This window comes from Leptonychotes weddellii, chromosome 10 (assembly GCF_054177405.1).
Source record: "Leptonychotes weddellii isolate Sample4059 chromosome 10, ASM5417740v2, whole genome shotgun sequence".
NCBI classification, from domain to species: Eukaryota; Metazoa; Chordata; class Mammalia; order Carnivora; family Phocidae; genus Leptonychotes; species Leptonychotes weddellii.
The window spans coordinates 39,255,109-39,279,365 of record NC_138378.1 but is presented as its reverse complement, the minus strand read 5'-3'; the positions used below and the strand labels follow the sequence as shown (position 1 = coordinate 39,279,365).

The 24,257-nt window shown below is 43.4% G+C and overlaps 1 protein-coding gene across 3 annotated transcripts in view; it reads right to left on the bottom strand.

The window, feature by feature from the left end:
- RIN2 (Ras and Rab interactor 2) overlaps window positions 1-24,257 on the bottom strand; it is a 216,369-nt gene that overhangs the window by 113,967 nt on the left and 78,145 nt on the right. Inside the window, exon 1 of one of the 3 annotated variants that reach the window (XM_081831952.1) lies at window positions 10,204-10,245. The exons of the other annotated variants lie outside the window; for them this stretch is intronic. Within the exon in view, the coding sequence (XP_081688078.1) occupies window positions 10,204-10,230 (27 nt within the window). The 5' untranslated portion in view covers window positions 10,231-10,245. Of the gene's footprint in view, window positions 1-10,203; window positions 10,246-24,257 lie in introns of those variants that run through there. 3 annotated transcript variants of the gene reach the window in all.

The following is a 24,257-nucleotide window of genomic DNA, read 5'->3' as shown; positions in this document are numbered from 1 at the left end:
TCATCTTGGACCATTCAAGAATTAGCTTCCTGCTTCCCCTTCTTCCATATCCCTGAAGAGATCCCTATTCCTCCCTTGAATGAGTGCTTCTCTTGAGCATGGCTCAGTCCTCAATGCTGGTACACTCTGCCCACCTGGAACAGGGCTGAGAAGGGAGAGGGAGTGCCTACCTCCCAGGCCGCTCTCTTTCGGCATTTCAAAAGTATGTGTCTTTTCAACCTCCTCACTTGAAAAGCTCTACGTGGTAAGTGGTAACACACACTGCACATCTGTGCAGTGACTTCACGTACACAATGAGGAAGCCTCATAAGCCACAGTGGCTCTTAACCCAAAGGGGGCCATAGACAGGGAGCCATACACTCTAGGTCTTCCTCAGGGTTTATTTGCCAACCTGTGAGCACCTGAGTTTAGAACTTTCTTTTCTAAGGCTCTCTGGCCATGATGGTAAAAAGTGTATGGTGGTTAATTTTGTGTAGGTAGTTAATTTTAATTGGAGGTTTATAACCTAGCAGCTCTTGAATTGAGTCTACACTGAAGATAGAACAGATTAAGTAATACACTTTAAAAAAAAGTTTGAATGAATGGTCTCCAGAGACCCTAAGTCAACAATTCATGTCCAAGTAATTTATTGGAGGTACCTTCAAGAAACACTAGTTGGGGAGGGGAAGTGATCTGGGGAAGAAGAGCAGCCAATACAAAGTACAAGACCAAGCACGTAGCCACTGGGCAACTGGACTTCAACTCTTCTGGAGAACTCTGGAAGCCAGTATAGACCATACCTCAGAGTAGTCTCAACTGAGCGACAAGGGAGCTGAGGAAATGTCCAACTGCCCCCAGTCACTGGTTGAAAGCTGCCCTCAGGAAGCCTTAATTCACCAGTATTTCCACCATGACCCTAGTGTGGGTAGAATGGGCTCTAGTGGCCAAAGAGAGACCTTAGGCAAAGTTGGCAGTTGGAAATCAGGCCAGCCTGCATGGAAATGTTAAGTACTCAAGGGATATGGGAAGGGCTTGACAGTGGCTGCTACAATGGCCACTTTTTAAAAATCAGGACATTTTTTGCATAAAATGTAGATATGTAGCTTCTCTGGTCACACTGAGCTATCATTCCAGCATGGCCACAACTGGCCGACTCTGAGTGTTCTCTTTAGATGGAATATAAGCTCTTCTGGTTCTCCAGTGCCCGTGGATCTGCTCCCCTCACTCACATGCCCTGCCTGACCCACCCACACCCCTTGTAGAGCACCTGCCCTGCCCATGTTTGCCTGATAAGCAATGTGAGTGATTCTGCCCACCCCATCCCCTCAGCTGATCGGACCAGTCATATTACAACTGACCCACGCTGATATTTCATTGGCTGTTCTCAGATGAAGTAGAATTTTCCATTCAAGATTTTGAGCTGAGTGTCACAGGGTAGGTGCTTATGCTTAAACACTGGATTTGGAGCCATATGCCAGCTCAATTTATGATGAGCATATATCCTGAGTGAGCAGATACGAAGGGCTACCAGTACACAGTGGGCCAGGAAGGGAGAATGCACATGTGCAACTCAGTCTTGACCTCAGGCCATTGGCCTTATAGTTCCCACCAGGCCTGGCAGTGCCAAGGTTCAACACATCTTATATCTTGCCAATAAATGTTCCCTTTTCTCAAGTAGTTTGGGTGGATTTATATTCCTTTCCATCAAATATGCTTTGACCAGAATAGCTTCAGAAAGATAACCATGAGTTCTCGGAAGCAGGTATAACTTTAAAAAAATGTTTTTCATCATCTTATCAAATATTTAAGTCAAACATCTTGGAATAAAGTAAAGTACACACTGATAAATAAAAAGTCCTGTCAAACCAGAGCAGAACTTGCCAGTTAGATGAACACAGGACAGGGAAGCCTTTGAACCATCTAAGGGAAGATGCTTCAATTTGGGGCTGAAAAGAACAAACAGAAGGCACATTTCTACTTCTTATATCAAAATCCCACAGGTGAAAGGAAGCTTTGCCGTCTGTTTACCTTATTTATTTATTTATTTATGAGGGGGTGGACAGAGGGAGAGAGAGAATCGCAAGCAGGCCCCATGCCAAGAGTGGAGCCTGGCGTGGGGCTCTATCTCACCACCCTGAGATCATGACCTGAGCCGAAATCAAGAGTTGGACGCCTAACCGACTGAGCCACCCAGGCGCTCCACCTCTCTCTTTTTTTAAATTTAAGTTCCTGAGTTGAATGAAATGGAATGGATTCAGCTTTTCTAATCTTGAGACAGAGTTGTGGGTTGTTGTAAAGATGTTTTTATCCTGTTATTTTAATCTAGTCTTTGTGTCGTCAAGGAAATTTTAACTCAATGCTTAACAAGCACAAATATTTCCATTGGAATTATACCATTATTGATCATTTTCATGGAGAAAATATTTTCTGGAGCACACTCCATTCAGCCATCTTAAGTCCTTGGTCAATTTCTTACATAGTACAGTTAAACTGTTTAAAGCTTTCTTCAGTTCTTTTTAATTTTGTACCTTTCTTCTTTTCTGATATAAGAATTTAAAGCTAGTAAATATTCTGTTTCATTCCAAAGATTTATAGTCTTAGTTTTTATTCATGGATCTATGATCCACCTCAAATTAATTTTTGTGTATGGTGTGAGGTAGGGGGTTGGGAGTCTTTACTTTTCCACACATTTTATTTTAATTTTAAGGAAAATGGTTTTTAGGGATTAATTCTGTTCCTTGTAAACTTTACACCAGATGTGATTGAGCAAACAGAATTCTGTCTTCATGAAAATCTATTGCTTAACGTTCCTGCCCCGTAAGGTGGTGGTAATTTTTTTCATTATTTCTATCAAGTTCCAATTTTCCTGGGTTAAATTTTGAATATACATTTTGCAAGATTATTCAATGAGTCTGCACATTTTTAGAAAATAACAAATAGGACTTACATAGTTTAAACTCTTATAAAGTTTTCTCCTTGTATAATATCTCTCAGACCAAGGTTTATTTCATTTTCAAAAATTCCAAACAAATGCAATTCATCAGTCAGATTTGGATCTATCACAAATGATGGTCAGTGCAGCTTCATCTATTTCATTATGTATTGGCTACAGTACTGGATACTTTGTATTTCTTAGATAATCAGTGAGAAAAGTGGAAGCAATTCTCAGAACTCGCGGAATATTCTGTTGCTCAGCAATAGACTACTGTAGTTCCAAACTCAAAGTTCTTTATTCTTCTAATTTGCTTTGTTTATTCACGGCCTCTGCCATTAGTGGACTGAAGAGTAAAGAATAGACACACAGTCTAAAGGGTTACATAAAAATGTCCTCTTTAAGAAAATAGGTCTCGGGGCGCCTGGGTGGCTCAGATGGTTAAGCGTCTGCCTTCGGCTCAGGTCATGATCCTGGAGTCCCGGGATCGAGTCCCGCATCGGGCTCCCTGCTCGGCGGGGAGTCTGCTTCTCCCTCTGACCCTCCTCCCTCTCATGCTCTCTGTCTCTCATTCTCTCTCTCTTAAATAAATAAATAAAACCTTTAAAAAAAAAAAAAGAAAATAGGTCTCATGTTAAGTGTTCCTGCCATAATAAAATAAAATAGTCCTAGATTAAAATGTCATGACAACCACCTCTAAAGGACAAAAAGAAGGATATCATCCCTATAGACTAAAATAGCCCCTGGGTCACATATTGCCTAGAATTTCATGTACTGATCTGCTTCTTTTTCCTTCATTTGGATCCTGTACATGTTGATGTCTTTCCAAACTTTCCACTTCACCATTAGGATACCTACCTGCCTCTTCAATCAGGTATGTGCTAGAAAATGCTGTTACTGCTTTCTGGGGATTAAAAGCCCCCAATTTTAGCATTTGCCTATTTTGTGGGGTAAATACTCTCAACAAGGCCAATTTTAAGCTATGAACAGGACATCAACAAATTTGCAAAATTGATAAAAGTCTAACAATCAGCTCTACTGAGCAAGGAGAAATGACTCCTTCACCCATTCTAAACCCCAAGTTCTCTGAAGAGGTTGCTTTTATTTGATTCCTTGTACACTGAGGTAATAAAAGAGAGCAAAGTAAGAAACTAGATCTCTAGACTGAAATGAAACCACATTATCTGTTCCTGGTAAGACATGAAATATGTCTGGCTATCATCTCAACCAAGTTGAGTGGTCCCATCAGGAAAACCTGATGTTTAATCTGTTATTTTAGACTTAGTGGGTTCTGTTTCTTTACAGGTTGAAGAAGAGGAGAAGAAAAGATCTTCCTTTAGCCAATCAGACATTGGAGATCCCATCTGCCTTATTCCGTGTAGTATCTCTAATACTTGACACAGTGCCTGGCATATATATGGTCAGCAAATGTTTCTTGGATAAGTAAGTGCATGAAATTTTACAAAGAAGTCATCGAGGCTGAAAGGAAGGGTTTTTAAGGAATGGCTCTGTCAAGAGCATAAGATGATAGGAAGAACTATAACTTCAAGAATGACAAGATAAGCTCAAATACCATGCATCAATCCACATGACATGCTGGAAAAATCCTTCTTTATACTACTTTGAAGCACAAGGATGTTGGTTTAGGCAATCCACATGTTCTGTCTGTTGTTGGATTTTTCCTACAGAATCTGTGATCTGAAGGCCCTTCTTTTCTATCACATACAGACCCACTTTGTCCTCTGCAATTCCCTACCCAATCATGTTTCTCGGCTCTTTCGTTTTTGCACAAATCAGAATTCTAGAGTCTCCAGGTATGTGTCCACAACTACATCTTCACTGGAGACCACAAAACAAACAAAAAATTGAACAGAACAGATGCAAACCTCCCAATGAAATATAGCTGGCTGAGCAAATAGACTTCTTTGTGTGTTTGTGCATGTACCTGCACCCATGTGTATGGGGATTAGAGCCTTAAAATTCCCATCCTTGCTCTTAAGTGGCCAGTCTCCTCTGAAGAATACCCTTCTTCTGAGCCAGCAGATTCCATGTGGGATGGTCAGCAGAAGCACAACATCCAATATCAAAATAACAAAATACCATGATACCCTCTATCCATAGTAGATGATTAATACCATGTCACAGCCAGAATCCAGAAATTATCAAGGATAATGCATAAAGAAACAGCTATTCTTGGGGCGCCTGGGTGGCTCAGTCGTTAAGCGTCTGCCTTCAGCTCAGGTCATGATCCCAGGGTCCTGGGATCGAGCCCCGCATTGGGCTCCCTGCTCAGGGGGAGTCTGCTTCTCCCTCTCCTGCTCCCCCTGCTTGTGCTCTCTTTCCTGCTGTATCTCACTCTGTCAAATAAATAAATAAAATCTTTAAAAAAAAAACACCTATTCTCCAAAATAATTAATATTTCATGAATCTACAAAAGAATCATGGAAACTCACATAAGCTCTCATGGTAAGGCTCTCGATGATATCTGCTGCCATCACCAAGGAGGTGGTTTTGTGTCTAAAATTGTGCCTTGGCAGTTCAGGCATGTTTTAGTCTCTCTTGGCTGACCATTTGCATTCATGTCTTTTGCTGAGAGAGACAAGTACATATGATTGGGGCATTTCACAAATCCAATTTCATATTACTACCAAACTACCAAGTAGTTTCTGCTAGGCTCTGCATATTCTCTTTGAAGCATAGGGTTTTCCTCCCTATGGTTGACCCAAATCCTATCCTTTGTGCAGGTGTCTGACCCATGATTATGGCAGGCATGGTTAGTATGGAGGCCGAGGGGTGGGGAAGCAGCTGGATCACCCCTTTTCCATTGGGAGTATTTGAAGGTGAGCACAAACTCACACCTGAGGAAGACTGCTTTGGGTCATCATGATGACCTTGGAGTCAGACTTCTGGAAAAAGAAGAGCAAAGGATGCAGGATTAAACAAGCCCATGGATGGATAGCCTTAGTGGATAGTGGAGGCCCTGAGCCATTGACCTTGTCTGGGCTCTCATGCCTCCCAAGGGGATGCTAGGTGGGCATGAATATTTGCAGGGCCTGGGGCAAGAAGACAAATGGAGGCTAACATACTTCATGTCTGAATTTTTAAAAATTATCCATCAAGACTACATACTGTTAAATAAAATGCATTCTATTCTCCTACCAAGACAGATGTACCTTTATAAGGACTTGCAAGGTCGGGCTTCAATTTAAAATTTTCAGACTCTTCAGGGTTCTATGCTGAATGTGGGGACATGTGGACAATCCGTAACCTGAACCTACCCCATGGTTTGTCACCCTTTTCTTCTGAAAGCTCTGTGGACACCCCAGCCTTCCCATCCATCTTGAATTCCCTCCCCCAAACTTCCAGCCCTTGCAGACTGTGCCACCAGGCTTGGAGCACGTGGGCAGGGATTCCAGAGTGCTGTGCATCTGGAGCCAGAGGGCAGGGAAATGTAGGCTCCAGGCTGGCATAAGCCTTGACGCAGTGGACTTCTCCTCCCATGGGGAGTGATGAAGCCAGAGTGAAACAAAGTGTATAGCTCAGGACAGAGGCCTCTCTTGCCCATGTCTCAGGGCGGATTGGATCATATTGGGGTCCACGAGAGAACAGACACAGGTTCCACTAATGGTTGGGTCTTCCCCCACGCTCACCTGAGCTTGGTTTGCAGAAGGGTAGGGCTCAGTCCCAAGTGGCCCTAGTTATACCTGGTGGCACTTGCGGAAGAGGGACAGGCTTGCATTCAAAGGCCCGAAGGCTTCCTAACTCCTTTCTAGCTCGTAATTCCGCTTTAAGAGGTCATGCTCTCTCCTTAAAAGCATCCTGGCTATGATACTCCTTTCTCCACCTTCTCTTTCCTTTGGCTATTCTAGAACATGATAGCCCCTCACTATGGGTCTACCATCTTGGAGTCCTTCTCCAATCCTGTCTCAGTCCTAAACCAGCTGCCTTTCCCCTGCCAGCATCGTCATCTTGGAGGTCAATACACACTCAGTAAGCATTGAAAAATACTTCAGCCTTGTGTCTGAGATCAAGCCCCCAAATGCACACTTGTTTTGGGCCTGGGGATATATTATGACCTTCTACAATCAGCTTCTACTGACCTCGAGTTACTGCAGATAATAGGAAACTGGACAAGCCAGAGAATCACCCCAAAGCTGATTATCTTGGCAAAACAAGGCCTCCTTCTCTTTGGGTGGCTGTAATAGGTCTCCAGCCAAAGGGAAGACAAGAGGTTAATGCTTTTATCTCCCTGAAGACCTTACCCTCTTGCTCTTCTCTATAAGGCTGAAAGTGTTTTTGTGAAAGCCAGGAGAGGTAGTTTATGTCTGCTTCAATGCGGAGCCAAACTATCCCCACTCACAGTCTTCACTGGCCTCACCCAAATGGTGGGGACAGGATATAACAGAGCTAACGCCCACGACTACGGGAACAGAGACCCAGTGGCACATGGCACTTTGATTTACAAAGGGCTTAGCCATATATCTCCATTTCCTGCCTGTTATGACATCGCACGTTACATGGCACTTTTATGTACAAATGTGAGGCTCCCCTCCAGCCGGAAGCTTCTATTTTAACCACGGCTTTCTCCACAAGCCAAAGGCTTTCTTTTCTCAGTTAGGGCTTGAGTGTTTCCTTCTCCTTCCTGCTCCCTGTTTCTGATTATTTTCTATCCCCTTTATTAGTTCATCGAGGTATACAAGGAGAGCAGACAGAAGTCAAGTCATTCAGTTGGCAGACGTGTGCATTATTTCTAGATTGCAACTATCTATTTTGTCTGGTTCCAATTTAGAAAAAAAGCAAAGTGAAACAAAACCCAGTCTTAGCCTAGTCCTCTTCCTGCTTTCCTACCTGCTTTTCTGAACTCAGAAATACCTGTCTACAAAAAAGTACAAAAAGAAGCACTCATTTTTGGTTTCTTTCTCTGAAATGCAGCTCTGCATGTTGAATGCTGACTTTCCACTTAACATTCCGTTCCTCTCAAGTCCCCGCGCCCTTCTGCTAATGAGGGCCCCAGGCTTGAAACCTCGCTTGACTCCACACATCAATCAGGGCCCAGTTCTGCAGAGTCTTCTCATTGAAGCGGCTGTCATCTTCCTTCCCCTTCTCCGCAAGCACTCAGACCTTGGGCCGCAGCAACCTTAATGGTTTCAGCAGCTCCCTAATGTCTGTGCGCCCCCGCTGTCTGTCTGCTCCTTTCCGTGCCGCAGGAACATTCCACACCAAAGGGACGGTCCTTTCCCAGCATCCTGCTTCCCTGCTTGCAAGCCAGTTTTTAGAATTGAATATCCATATTCCCTGGGTAGGTATTCAGGGTCCCTTTTTGATCTGTGTCCAGCCCAATTTTCTAATCTCAGTAGTGAGTGTGTGTAGATTGGCACTGTCCTCTCCAGAAGAGAGATCTCAGAGATCCCACATGGGTGGAGACAGGGAACATTCCTGACAAGCATCAGCCAATCCTGGCGGAGTACTTTCCCAGGTGACATTGCATGCTGTCACTCCCGGTCACACTGTCCCAACTCGACCAGCTGGCAACCCCGGGCAGGGAAGATGCTGAAGCCACACCATGCATGGTGCCCTCACTGCTGCTCGTGAGCGACAGTGACTTGCCTCACCTTGACCCAGCTCCCTCATCTCTCAGGTGGGAGAGCTGTGATGTGCATGCTCTACACTGTTTCCCAGGGTATCTCATGAGATTGGGCTTCAGGTACCCCAGTGGGCACCGGCTTGGTAACCAACCAGTTAGTGGCTGCCTTTCTTCTCACTTTCAAACTTGCCAACAGCATCCCCTCCAAATTCCAAAAACCTGTTTGCACTTAAATCCTTATCTCAGGGTCTATTTCTGGGGAGCACCCACACCAAGACAATCACGGACAATCATGAATGGATGCAAACACACACGCACACAACACACACACATGTGCACGCACACGCACACACTTGCTTTACTAACACACTTTAATGACTGCTTCCCTTCCCCTCACTCCTCTCCTGTCCCTTCTTTTCTACTGGTGTTCCCTGAGATCGCCTCCCAGGAAATGGCCTATACCGAAATTCTTATTTCAGAGTCTGGTTCACTACTTCTCTTAGGAATCCTGTTCCATTGGTACTGAATTTACAACTAATGGAAACGTTTTTGCCAATATGAAACCCAGAAAAAAATACGTACACATATTTTGAATAAAGTTTGTATGTCCCTGTAAATAACCACTATCCTTTGTGAGTATAACTAACATTATCCAGTTTAGAGTAATGAAAAAAATGAAATAAAAGACTTATTTTCAAATTGTTGCAAATTTTCCACAATTGAAAGACTTGTTACAGAGGATATGATTTGTATCAACAGAAAATCTTTTTTTTTTCCAAAATAAATTCAAAGACTTCGATTCATCCTCACAAAATACTCATGCACTTTAGTCCAGCTCTGCTCCCACCTGACCCACAATTAAAGCTTTTAAGAAACTCCTATTCTTCTCATCATAATCCCTTGCTTGTTTCCCCATGGTCATCAGCAATTAATCCCACAACATAAATAGGCCCTTGAATCAGTGAGGAGCTTTTATGTTGTAAGTAACAGAAAATCCAATTCAAATTGGCTTAAAAATAAACGGTAACGTCTCCTTCCAGACCACTCATTAATTGCATAAGAAATGATAGTAACTCTACAGTGGAGAAACTACATTAGACTTCCACCAGGTGATCAAAGTTAAGATCCCCAGTGAGGGTGGACAGATGCTCCTTTCCTCCTAATGTGATGCCCCAAGAATACAATCTCAGTTATAGTGCATTCCAACAGGGGCTGTGGAACCTGAATCCAATCACAAGGAAACAGCATATACCACCCCCAACTGAGGGACATTAGATAAAAACCCACATTCCACACAAAGATCAAAGTCATGAAAGTCAAAGAAAGACTGAAAAATCATTCCAGATTAAAAACGCCCGAACCTCTGAAAAACACATGATCTTTGGAGAAATAAACATGCTACAGAGGATGTTACTGACAACATTTAAAAATTAGTATCTGTAGTTCCAATCAATGGCTAAGCCTCAGTCTTGGACGATAGGACTGGGGGAATGAAGAGAACACCCCTGTTATTAAAAACAGCATATGGAAGTAGTAAGTGGTAACAGGATGTGAAGTCTACAATGTGCTCTCAACTGGTACAGCTGAAGGGGCAAACAGGGACCGATCAGCAGATCTGCATAAATGGTAAGCCGGAGTTCTCTGAACTCTTCTTACAACTGTTTTTGGGAAGTTTGGCATCATTTCAAAATGAAAACTTAAAACTCACCAAGCAATACGAGTGATTAAAGGACATGCTGAAGTCTACGTGTCACGAGGCATGGGCCAGACCAGTGGCTCCATGATTTCCATGAGGCCCTGTTTCCCTGGCTTTCTTCTGTCTCCCAGTTCAGCCTTCCTGGGGTCAGGGCTGGCCATGCCCAGTGTGGCCCTCGGTGACAAGACAGTAGCAGCTCCAGTCTTCAGAGCCCCACATCTACACATCCAGAGACAGGTCAGGTCCCTCAGAAGGGTGAGTGAGGGTCTTCTTTCCCAGAAACCCTTCCCTCAAGTTTGAGAAACCCTGCTTGCTCTGAAATGCAAAATCTCATAATTGAGATGAGACACCAACCCTGAGCTTTAGGACATGAAGTCCAAGCTCTTTGATGTAGCGTATACCACAGGGTCTTCCCCAACCTGACTCAAACCTTTATTCCCATTTCTGACCCTCCATGAGGCCACCCTCATCTGCCACACCTTCAAATCAGTAAAAGTCTCTCTGTTTAGAATGCTCCCCTCACCACCTGGCAAATGCTCTCGACCTCTCAAGACTCAGCCCGAGGATGGCCTCCTCCAAGCAACTTTCCCTGGGGCCCCCACCACAAAGCCTTCCCTTCTCTGGGCATCACAGCCCCTCGAACAGCCTCTCATGACATTATAATTCCATGTTTCTATTTACCACCCACTGGCCCTGTGTGGCCCCTAACATTTAGAGGGTGCCGGGCATACCTAATAAAACATGGACAAGCTTGTAACATCGCCCTGCCTGCGCCATCATGCTCCCTTGGCCCCGTGAAAATCTGTGGAATGAGTTCCTGAGTGAATCTGTGCTGGAACTTAAAACGGCTCTGGACAGGAAGTAATTCACTAAAATAAAATGTTATTCAATAAAAGATATCTTAATTAGTTAAGAGTATTTGACTCTGAAAAAAAGAAAATGACCCTGTTATTCAAGCCACATGGAACCACTGAGAAAGCTGTAAATGAGCCAATATGTGAAAAGTGCCTAAGTTCTAATTTCTAAGTTCTGTTTTTCTGTGAGAGGCCACTGTCCCAGCCTGGGTCAGGCCATGCACAGTCTGTGGCCTGGCACTTCGGTAGCCCTGGCTCAGAGAAGAGACTGTCTTTACTGTGCACGGGAAAGTAGGGAAACCTCAGAAAAGCCGCACTGCACACATATGACATCACCAAACAGGGGAACAACCACACTGAGCAACCGTCCTGGAGGCCCCGCTTGGTGCAGGCTCCTGTCGTAAAACTGAGTTCAGCTCTTTGAGCACCAGGGTGCCGCAAACCAGACATGTAGACATGATGGCTTTTGCAGCCCCCGCCACAGCAGGCTGCTGATGCTGCCCTTTCCCGGGGCCACAAAAATGCTGCCCAGCTTAGAAAGCAGGCTGGCTCACCCAGCTGGCTGACATTTTCAGAGCAACTGTGGAGCCACGGTCCAGGAAAGTCTAAATAAGACCCCCTGGACTCATCCTTCATCTGTAGTCAAATCATGGCTCTCAAAAATCTCCCACTGAAGAGAAACCTGGAGGACAGCACCTTCGCCAGCCAGCAGTCTCCCACCACATGTGCCTCCTGAAATCGGGCGCTGGGGAGGATGCGGATTACTTTTGTAGCATTCCCACCAAGAGCACATGGCCTGAATCCACCTGTGAGGAACAGCAGATGTGCCAGACCGAGGGTCACTCTACAAAAACAATGGGCCTGAACTCAAAAAATGTCAAGGTCCCAAAAGACAAAGAAAGGCTGGGGCGCCTGGGTGGCTCAGTCAGTTGAGCAACTGCCTTCAGCTCAAGTCATGATCCCAAGGTCCTGGGATCAAGTCCTGTGTCCAGTTCTCTGCTCAGTGGGGAGCCTGCTTCTCCCTCTCCCTCTGCAGTTCCCCATGCTTGTGCTCTCTCTCTCACTCTCACACACACACACTCTCTCTCTCAACTAAATAAATAAAATCTTTAAGAAAAAAGACAAAGAAAGGCTGAGGATCCATTTCAGATGGAAAAGCTCTAAAAAGAAATGACAACTAAATACAGTGCATGATCCTGAGTCTAAAGAGTAAAATTGCTATAAATGGCATTATTGAGATAATTGGGGAAACTGTAATATGGACCATAGATTAAAGATTTTATTTATTTATTTGAGAGAGAGAGCATGAGAGGAGGGAGGGTCAGAGGGAGAAGCAGACTCCCTGCTAAGCAGGGACCCCGATGCGGAACTCGATCCCAGGACTCTAGGATCATGACCTGAGCTGAAGGCAGTCGCTTAACTGACTGAGCCACCCAGGCACCCTTGGACCGTAAATTTAGATAAGAGGATTACATCAATGTTAAATGTCCTGAATTTGACAACTGTACTGTGGTGACATAAGAATATGTCCTTGTTCTTAAGAAGTAAACACTGAAGTATGAAGTAGTACTGAGACATGATGCATGCAATTTCCTCTTAAATCATTTAGAAAAAGGTGTGTGTGTGTGTGTGTGTGTGTAGGGGAGAGAGAGAGAATGACAAAATAAATGTGGTAATATGTTGACAATTTACTAATCTGGATAAATAAATGGAATACTTGTTTCTTTGTACTATTTGCAACATTTATTCAGTATGAAATTGTTTCAAGACGCCTGAGTGGCTCAGTTGGTTAAGCATCCCACTCTTAATTTCAGCTCAGGTCATGATCTCAGGGTCCTGAGATCGAGCCCTGCATCAGGTGCCCTGCTCAGCACAGAGTCTGCGTGAGATTCTCTCCCTCTGCCTCTGCCCCTGGCACTTCAGTAGCCCAGCTCAGCATACTGGCATGCATGTACTCTCTCTCTCGCTCTCTCTAAAATAAATAAATAAATCTATTTTAAATAGTATGAAATTGTTTCAAAATTTAAAAATACATTCCACTCTCTCATTATACGAAATAAAATAAAACAAGATTCTCAGTGACAATTTAATGTTTTGACCATTAAAGCTCCCCATGCAACATTGGAAAATGTGTAATTAAACAGAGAAGGCAAGAGAAAGCTTTATTCCACCACTTGTACAAAATAAGTTTCGTCTGGTAGCAAATTTGACAGTGGTTTTAGAGGTTTGAAATTTGATATAAAATGTATTTGTGGGTACATGTCTTGTGAATTTGTTACATGGTATTTAAGATATACAACAAAGTTTAGGGTGCCTAGGTGATGTAGCTGGTTAAGAATCCGACTCTTAGTTTCAGCTCAGGTTCTAATCTCAGGGTTGTGAGACTGAGCCCTACATTGGGTTCCACGCTCAGCGCAGAGTTTCTCTCTCCCTCTCTCTCTGCCCCTCCCCCATCCTTGCACAAGCACACGCTCGCTCGCTCTCTCTAAAATAAGTAAATCTTTTTAAAAAGATATACAACAAAGTTTAAAGATAGTATCGCACACCTCTGTACTCACAACCCCTGTGAATTCCTCACCATCATATCCTCTTTTCTATCTCAGGAAGTTACAAAAATTCTACCCTTGGTGTTCACCAGTCCCACATATTTCTTTATATGTTTGCTACATGTGTATGTATGTGTATTCTTCCATTGTATTTTTAAAAATATAAATTTGAATTAAAGTTTGTGTAACCTGTGAAGCATCCCCAATGAATATTATTAGGGTTCCAGAGATTATAGTTTCAGGACCATCGGATGAGCGGATCTTTCAGGCTCTTCAGAAATACTTACTGAGTGACCATAATTCTACATTGTTGGAAAGTAATTTGAATACCATGACCACAATCCATGAAATGTATGTCAGAACACACACTCATTGATGTGCTGGAACTTGAAAATCCTGGCCCACAAAAGTGATTGTATACATTTCTTCTCAACTCTGCCTTCAATGACATCACATTCGTAGATGGAAATTCCCCATGGCTGGAGTATTTACACCATGGAAATAGGCAGATGCCTAGGCATATAAAGGTGTTGTAAACACAGGAAACCATTGAATGCACTTGGCCCCCAGGTGCCTTTGATGTAAAAGGGACAAGTTAATTCAAATTTTTCAGGTGGCCTTTCAGATACTGAAAAGGAAAATAGAAGAACTAAAGCTTGTTAAAATTTTGTAGACCATAGAGACTGGTAAGAAAATGTCAAGGTGAGTCTGGATGATAATTTAAGAAAAACTGCCCAAAACATCCAGATACAATCATGCAAATATAATTCACAAATTACATTTGTCCAGTAAAGAACAACTCCAAAGATTATGGTTTGATTGCCCTGTACAATGGTAACTAGTTCTGTACCTAAGTTAGATGAGCATATTTCAACCGTCTTGCTTTGAACTGAATCATATATACATATTCATCTTCTATATCCTACTTTGAACTAGCCTGACCATCCTGCTGATGCCTTCCTAATGAGTGAAATAAATCTTTAAGCCAGGCTCATTATATGTCTGTAGGAGAGCTTTATTTTTAAAACTTTTTAATAATCATACTTTGGCAAAAGAAATGTGGGCTGGAACAAAGGAATTCAGTCCTTTTTTCTTCTTGCCAAATTCAGTGCTGTCAGCCAAGAGGAGAAGCTTTGCAGAAGTCCGAAGGAAAGATTCAAAGCACACCATGTTGGATGAACCAGTTGTCTTATTCCTCAGAGCCAATTCTCCTGGTTCTTGAAATGTAACCAAATCTGGTTGTAATAAGAACCAGGACAATCTTAACCACAGATGGATGTTTTGCCAAAAGCCTGGTGCCTCCCTGGGCAAACCTAACTAAACAACTTTATGCAAGTTCAACTGTTAACTCCCCACTCCAGAAAAGAGGACATGAACCCTGCAAACTAAACAGTGCCACCCAGGATGGTTGAAAGCCAGGGGAATGTCAGTAGTAACTTTTTTGCCTATTATAAACCAGCAGGGCCCTTGTCCTTGTTGTCATTGCTCCTCTCTGGGGAGCTTTTTTTGACATTTTTCTCCTAATGATCCTCCCATTCAATTTTAATAATACAAATATACTGTATATTTGTTTATATGTCATAGGTATCTGTGATTTATACATAGAAAGACCAAGATTTGTTGTTGTTCCCCACCCCCAACAACATTTGGCTCTTTGGGGCTATTAGAGCCCCCACTAAGAACACACACAGGTTATAAACTGACCATTATTAACTGGGCTCTCACAGCCTCATGATGGCCACACAGGGCTTCTCTCTGCAGCATGGAGAAGATTGCTTTCCCACCCAGGGGCATCTTTGCTTCCTACTGATGAACAACAACTAGATAATGGCAGAAACAATGGTTCTGAGCACTTGCTAGATGCTAGGCACTGAGCCAAGCTATTACAAACAATAGAAGTTTATTGCTTACAGTTCTGGAGGCTGGAAGTGCTAGATCAGGCGGCCAGCATGGTTGGGTGAGGGCCCTCTCCTGGTTGCAGACTTCTTGTTGTATCCTCACATAGAAGAAGGGGTTAGGGAGCTCTGCAGAGTCTCTTTTAGTATATGTGTTGCTGAAGCGAGCACTGCAGAGTCTCTTTTATAAGAGCACTAATCTCATTTATGAGGGCTCCACTCTCATGACCGCAGCAATTCCCAAAGGCCCCACCTCCTAATACCATCACCTTGGGCATCAGGATTTCAATACAATACATACAATTTTTGAGGGGACACATTCAGACCAGAGCATACTGTCGTAGTTTGGGTTCCCCCAGAAGCAAACCCTGAGACAGGGATTCCAGAGCAAGCAATTCCTAGGGCAGATAATCCCAGGAAATACTGGTAGGTGAATGGGGAGTGAGACACAGAAGGAGAGGATGCTTTTTATGCCAATTTCACTGGAGTTTAATTTCATAGAGAAACTCTGGCAAACAGCATCAAACATAAGCCTTAGAGTGATCCCATCTGAAAGGGTGAGGGAGCTGGGGTATTTATACACCAACACTCATCAGTCATTGGTTGAGAGCTGCTCCTGCTCTCTTTTGGCAGAGATGCAAATGCCAGGGGCCAGAAGTCAGGCTGGTATGAACGGGAGAGATAAGATCCAAGGTACCAGACTGGGTACACAGATTCATCTAATGTTCACAACAACCAGGAGAGGTTGGCATACTAATCAGCCTGAAATGGGGCATAAAAATGTGAAATAATGTTCTCCAAGTTAACAGGGAACAAATGGTAGAGATAAGTGAGGACCCCAGAGGCTACATGCTTAAACTATGCTACATTTTATACTACCCCTCTCCTTGCACATCCATGCTGCTCTTCTTGATTTTTCCTATTCAAATAGATTCAACAAATTGGTAAGACTCATATGAGATAGTGCTCCTCCTATATGAATCCATAAGTTAGCAAGAAAGGGAAGGATTTAGGGAAAAGATAATGCATTGGATTTTGGAATTGTTGGGTTTGAGTTGACAGGAGGACATCTAGGAGGAAAGATCTAGAGGCAGGTACATCAATGGATCTGGCTTTTAAGGTGGGAGGGGTACATGTTGGAGAAACAAGTGTGGGTTTTGTCAGCACACACATGAGCTATGGACTGAATTTTGTCCCTCAAAATTTGTATATTGAAGCCCCAAAGCCCATACCTCAGAATGTGACTGTATTTGGAGACAGGGCCTTTAAAGAGGTAAGAGTTAAGATGAGGCTGTTAGGCTGGTCCCTAAGGCATCTGACCTTATAAGAAGAGGAGATTAGGGCATACAGGGAGACACCAGGGATGCATTCACATAGAGGAAAGACCATGTGAAGAGGCAGCAAGAGGAGGGGTACCTGGGTGGCTCAGTTGTGAAGCATCTGCCTTCGGCTCAGGTCATGATCCCAGGGTCCTGGGATCGAGCCCCGCATCGGGCTCCCTGCTCAGTGGGAAGCCTGCTTCTCCCTCTCCCACTCCCCCTGCTTGTGTTCCCCCTCTCACTGTGTCTCTCTCTATCAAATAAATAAATGAAATCTTAAAAAAAAAAAAGGAGGCAGCAAGAGAACAGCCATCTGCAAACTCAGGAGGGACGCTTCAGAAAAATCCAATCCTGCCAGCACCTTGAACTTGGACTTCCAGCCTCTAGAAATGTGAGAAGATGAATTCTGTTGTTTAAACCACCTAAGCCTGTGGTATCTTGTTATGGCAGCCCTAGCAGATTTATTCAACATGGTGGCTGGCGTCATGGACTAGGGGGTTCTATCTGGGAGCCAAGGGAAGGTTTTATTTCAAAATATTATGACTGTTCATGTGAGCCAGTGCTGCATAGTGGGCAAGAAAGATAAGGACTGACAGCTATCCATTGGGTGGAGCATAGGGAAGAAGTAGGAGGAAAATGGGAAAATTAGCATTTTATACATACTACCCTGTTTGGTCCTCTTGTCAGTCTTAGGATGGAAGTATCATTCTGCCTCGTGTCCTACAATTAATAGGTAGTAGAGCCAGTATTAGAACCAGGTATGTTCGACTCCCACCAGTCCTCTCTTTCTACTACACCATGCTCATCTACCCTGTCTTGAGGGTGGACAGCCAAGGACATCTCTGCAGCCCCATCCAGTTCACCTTCTTAGATGTTAAGTGGCTACTCCCATCTTGTTCCTGCCAATTACTAGGAACTTAGGAAACTCAGCTCCATTTCTGGTGACCCAACATTCTAGTGATAAAACTCTTGGAATAGGCTGGCAGGGAGATACGTTCTCACTGAGCAGCTATTCTCCCTTCCCAGGAAAGCCTCACAGAACCATGACCTCCAGAGCTCATCTCCTGAGCGGTGGGATCTCAACTCAGCTGCTGCTACCTGATCTCAACCCTACTTTGAGACATAGATTTCTGTCCCCCACAGACTTCACAGCTGCCCCATCTTCTCCCTACCATGTCCTGTGTTTCCTGCCAACTCCCACCTGGCACTCATCCCCTCTGCCTGGGCAATTCTGTCCAGGACCTGCCAGGGTCTCATTATGACAAGCAAACCCAAACATTTACCCAGGACCATAGGAAAATAGATGAGATCATGGAATTATTGACATGAATCTTTTTTAGGAAAACTTATAAAAAATGAGGGAAGAGTGAGAGGATTTGGGATGGATAAATGTTATTCTAAGTGGAGGTTTTATTTCCTGAATATGGTCAAGAAAGGATTATTAAGATAATGGGTTTTGAGCACTTAGAAGAAAAATGATGGCTGCTAGACATTAACATCATGTCCCTAAAACATGAAATTGGTCAACTTTTTAGTGTTTCTAGGCAATAAATCAGAAGCTGTGAACACTGAAGAGTTTAATTTTATGAAGGAGTCTGACAAGACTCTCAAAATACTCGAAGAGATACAATGTGGGCTGGACAGCAACACAGTTAATTATCTGCTTTCCCAACCACAAAGCCTCTAGAATTCATCTTTCCTTGGACCAAAAAGCTAACTGTGTTGGGCCTCTTTCTGCTTCAATCTATTCTGCACATCTGCTGATTTCACCTTCCTAACTTAACCTCTGGCATTTCCTGTTTCACCCAGATTTAGCCTGACCTAATTTCTATTCTCAAGAAAATACATTAATTTTGGCATGCAACTGAACTGGCAGGGGAAACGGGTTATCAGACCGGGGAAGTAAGGCAAAGATTTCTTAACCAAGACATAAAAAGCAAGAACTATCTTGACGACAACAACAACAACATTTTAAAAGGATATATAATGCAAAAAAGATAAATTAGATTTCATTAAAATTAGAAACATTGTTCAACAAAACACATCATTAAAAAGTGAATGGACAAGCCACAGGATGGGAAAAGATAGTGTAAGTACGTACATCTAATAAAGAACTTATGGTCAGAAGGTATTTTTTTTTAAAACTTGCAAACCAATAAGGAAAAGGAAAGAAATTTTTAAAAGGAGCAAAAGACATGAATGGGCCCTTCACTAAAGAGAATATACAAGTCTAAAGCAAAAAAAAAAAAAAAAAAAAAAGAGGTGTTCAATATTGTTATTCATCAGGAAAATCTCAACCACAACTATAATGAGATGCACCCACGTCACCAGCTGAACAGATAAAATTTAAGACTGCCACATCAAGTTTTGGCAAGGATGTGGGGCAACTGGAACTCTCACACACTGCCAGTTGGAGTAAAATTTGGTCTAACTACTTTGGAAAACTTGAATGTCTACTGATATCTATGCCTACCCTGTCACAAGGAATGCTACTTCAGGATAAATGAGTGCGTGTGTCTACAAAAAGACATATGTACAGGAATATTCATGGCAACTTCATTCCATAGTAGCTCAAACTAGTAACAACTTAAATATCCATTAATAGAAAATGGATAAATAAATTGTGGTACATTTTTATAATTTTATAATGGATAAATACCCAGGAATTAAAAGGAACAAATTATTGATATATATCATAACATGGGTGCATCTCAAAAACATGTTGAGAAAGAGGGGCCAGGCACAAAAGTGTATGTATTTTATACCATAGATTAGCTAAAATGAATCCATGATGACAAATATCTGAATAATGGCCATCGCATTTGGAAGTGTTATTGACAGACTACCTGGGGTGATACACATGCTCTACACCTTGATCTGAGTGATGGCTACAGTGGTGGTAGGCTACAGAGCTCTGTAAGTTTACTGAGCTGTCCATCTAAGATTTTATTTTTACTGTGTGAAAATTATACCCCAATAAAATATTTTTTTTAAAAAATGAGGACAGATAGTGCTAAAATACTCCAGTAAACATGAAGGCTTTAAAAAGCTAGAGTGGTTTTTCTTCCTGTTTCTTCATTATTAGCCATCCTGCAGGTCTGGAGTTACTCCATTCATGGTTCTAGTTCCATTTTTGATGACCGGCCCATAGAATGCTCCAGTGGAAAAATACCAAATTTGACAGCATCCAAATCACCATTGATAGTTAAGACCACCATTATTTTACATACCATCTAGTAGGACACACATTGCCAATTAAACCATGACACAATGCTTTCCAATCATTTCAAATTTATTTTAATCTTATTGAAAGAGCCTTTAAAAGCTAGAAGCTTTATTTAGACACACAGTGCTATCAAATATCATTTTCTGTATACATTAAAAGGAAAATATAAGCAAATAGGTTGATTAATATAACCCTAAAACTCCTTCATATCCAGAGCCTAATCTTTCAAGAGCGTTTTTGTGCACAATCTCTTAGGAGTGCTCTGTTACTGTCTCGGATTTTCTCCCCGGTTTCTGACATCAAATGTGCAAATCTAATGCTGGTATTTTCTTGATCTTGCAGAGGGGTCAATGGGAGATTTTCAGACAACAACCTAGACTCTTATTTCTTCAAGTGGTCCTTCAATGCTTTGTTGACTGAAATGTTGAGGCTACCACTATCCAATGAGGCACTCAAGAATAACAAACAAGTTTGTACACGCACAGGAAATGAGAACCATCTCATGACCTCGTGGCCAATAAAGATTCTAAGATATCCACTGCAATTTTAGAGTTATTAATGAATAAGTAAAGCACCTTGTCCTAAGCAGTACTTGAGTGGCTGGGGAGTCTTGGCAAATGTGTTAATTCTCAATATGGTTATCAGCTGATAGTCACTGAGGAATAATTTTATTATCATCTCTAAAGCTATGGTTGAGTCAGTTACATTGTACCTAAGAAAGAATGTAGGTTATTAATGGTCAGAGAAGAGGTTAGAAAAAGTAGTGCAAAAAAGTAAGTTGGCACCATCTCCACCTAAAGGGGGGTGACCTGCCCAAGTACCCCTTTGGCAGAATTTTCCTGTAGTGGAGATGGAGGTCTCCACTGGAGACCAGACCTGGATAACTCCAGCCATTAAGCTCCCTGACCAATGCCCGTTGCTCTGTCCCCATGTTTATAAGCAAAACTGAAGTGATGATTTGATGCTCTAAGTAGCTCTCCTACAAGAAAAGAATACACTGAGTGGACGACAGGAGTTACCTAGTCCACAACATATTTAGGTTTCTCATCACAAATCAATAAATTGGCATTCTGACTTAATTACAAGCTGCGTGAGTTTAATTCATGGGATTCATCCTGAGCAATGATCAAAACCTACATGTGCTGGGGGTGCCTGGTTGGCTCAGTTGATGGAGTGTGCGACTCTTGATCTCAGGGTCATGAGTTCAAGCCCCATGCTGGGTGGAGAGATGACTTAAAATAAAATCTTTAAAAAAAAAAAGTAAACAAGCAGGAAAAAACATCGATTTGATCATGTAACCCACCTCTAATTCTTTACCCCTCTCTCTACCCACACCCTTTGTTACATGACTGCAGTTCCCTTCAGCAGAGGCAGAGTCTATTTCTGTGACCCCTTGATGTTGGGCTTGGTGGTGTAACCTGCCTTGGCCAACAGAATCAGTGATGTGAGCCCTGGCTTTCAGAGCAGGCATGCAGTTGGGTTTGCATTCCAGTGCCTCTGCCACGGCTATAAGAACACATCCCAGAAAGTCCAGGAGGATGAGAGACAAATGGAGAAGACCTGACCCAAAGCATGGCTTGAAGACAAGCCCCTCTGAGCCCAGCCCAAATCAGCTGAGCTCCAGCCCACCTGCAGACGTGAGAGCAAGAAAGAAATCCTTGTGGTTGTTCACCTCCGAGTCCAGGGGTGCTTTGTTAAGCAGCATTATTGAGATGATAGCTCACTAACCCACCATCCCAGCCATTCACATTGCAGCTGCCAGTGTCCACCAACTACATGCAGTCACCCCACCCCGGAACTCTCGGGAGCCTGGGGTTCGTTGTCCCTCTGGGTCTCTGGCACCTGAGCAGGCCTCCCCAGGGGTTGGAAACTTGCCCCAATCCTCTCCCTCTCTACTTGGCTCCAACTTCGCCTGTGTCTAGAACTACTGAAACTGCAAATCCTTCCTCCCTCTGGGGCTGGACCCTGTGTGGCCCAGTATCAGCCCCACACCATCTGGCTTCCTTCCTCACTTTCATCTCATCTGCTCTGAGCTTTTGCTTTGCCCTCCTTGCTTCACTCTCAACTCTCACTGTCCTGGTTCCCAGCAGGCCTGGAGCGCAGGGTCAGACTGCAGTGCAGGCAGACCCTCTTCCGCCAGCCATTTCGAACCCCGGTGTGCACCCTCGGAGACCTTCCTGGAACCAGACATACCGCACCAGAGGCACGTGCTGGGTGATACGTGACCCTGAATTCAGGGTCCCCAGGCCTCAGCTGTTCCTTGCAGCTCCACTTATTCATGGGGCTGCTACAAACAGAAAGTAAGGTGACCATCATGGCCAACTGGTTTGTGAGAACTCTACATCACGTGTTCCCTGAAGTGATTTGCAATGTTGGCTTTTGTCCCCTGTCTAGCATCCAGGCAGAGTCCACACCGATGAGGCAGATACACAGTGTTTCTCCTTAGGAACGATCACCCTGAGGAGAAACGACAGCCTCCACTGAGCCATGCCTGATGTGCTGACACAGTGAACAAACCCACCCCTTCATCTTCCAGGGTCCTCACTAGATTACCCTTTGGGGGGCCCCTGGGTGGCTCAGTCGGTTAAGCGTCTGCCTTTGCCTCAGGTCATGATCCCAGGGTCCTGGGGTTGAGTCCTGCATCGGGCTCCCTGCTCAGCGGGGAGTCTGCTCCTCCCTCTCCCTCATGCTTACTCTCTCTCTCTCTAGTGCTCTCTCTCTCTCTCAAATAAATAAAATCTTTTTAAAAAAATAGATTACGCTTTGGGAAAAAAGAAGGATGTGCAGGTGGGAAAGAAGCTGATCATACAGAATTAGCCAAATGTTAATGGCCTTTGTGCTCAAGGCACATTTTTGCAGGGCGTCCAGGCTAAAAGCTCTTCAGGCACGAGGCTATGAACACAGCAGGGACTTTTTCAGAGTGCTCTGAAATTTACTTTAAGGAGAACAGTCACTTGTATAAAACCAAAAATAAAGGTAGGAGGAGGTTCAGGAGGAAAGAACTTGTTTCTTTCCAATAAATCAACAAAGAGGAAAAATTTTGGTCTTTAAAGCTATAATTTCTAGCCTGATATATTAAGCTGCGCATTTTCTAGAGGCTGCTGTTTCAAGGCATTAAGAGACTTGTATTTTAATAAAAAACACACAAAACCCTTGCTTTTTTCTCTGCTGTGCCATTATCTGACTCTTGGCAGACTTAAAATTCTTCCTTTTAGAACTATTTCCTTTTGGAGGTCAGCTGAAGGCCCAGTTCAAGCACCACATTGATAAAACTGAACACAGGACTACTCTTAAAAGCCAGCCATTCTGGGTCCCAGGAGAAAAACACTCCGTGGTGCCAGGCTTCCGAGACATCATGCCTCAAACGTGGCTTTGTGTCAACGCAGCTGTATCCACAGGCGAAAAGTTAAAAGATTTATTTAAAAATGTTTCCACTTCTGGAAGCCCTCTCTCTGCAACTTCGAGGCAGTGCAGGAGCAAAGAGCTGGGGGTAGAAAGACGTTCTCTCAGCTACTGAACCCGGGTGTGTGTCGAGTTCTCGTGCCCAGGCCCCAGCCCCGGTCTTCCCGCTGTTCTCCTGAGGTCTGAGCAGGCATGCCGACCCAAGTGCCTTGATCACTGGTCAGCATCGAGGTCCAGAAGGGAAAGTCATATTTTGCTGACTGTCTATATTTAAATGACAAAATATTAAACCCATTTATTCATTCTGCAGACAGGATGAGCTCATAGGGAACCAGAATTTTTTTTTTTAAGTGGCAAAATCTGGTGGCTTAAGCATATGCAGCCCCAATACAGCTAGCTTCAGCTTTTGCAATCCAGTGAATTCTGTCCCCTTACATCTCCCCAAAGGGCCAGGGGCTTGACTTTTGTCCCTGTACAATTCTCCCAAAGGTAGTGACTGTTATATAGAACGAATTCGTATAGTAAGACAGGAGTTACAGATACCTGGGGGGAAAGCCAGATTGTGTGGGGCAACTAAGTGGTTGACTACCAGTGGAGAATGGGAAAAATGATGTCACTCTTAAAGTGGAAAGAGGATTGTCACTGATTGACAAGAGCAGATACACATTCCTGGCTCTTAAGTCAGCTTTTTATTGAAGTATAATGTATATATGGAAAAATACAGAAATGACACATAAACAGCCTGATGAACTTTCGAAAAGCTAGCAGACCCACTTAACCAGCACCCAGAGCAACAAACAGCATGCCATCAGACCGTCAGAAGC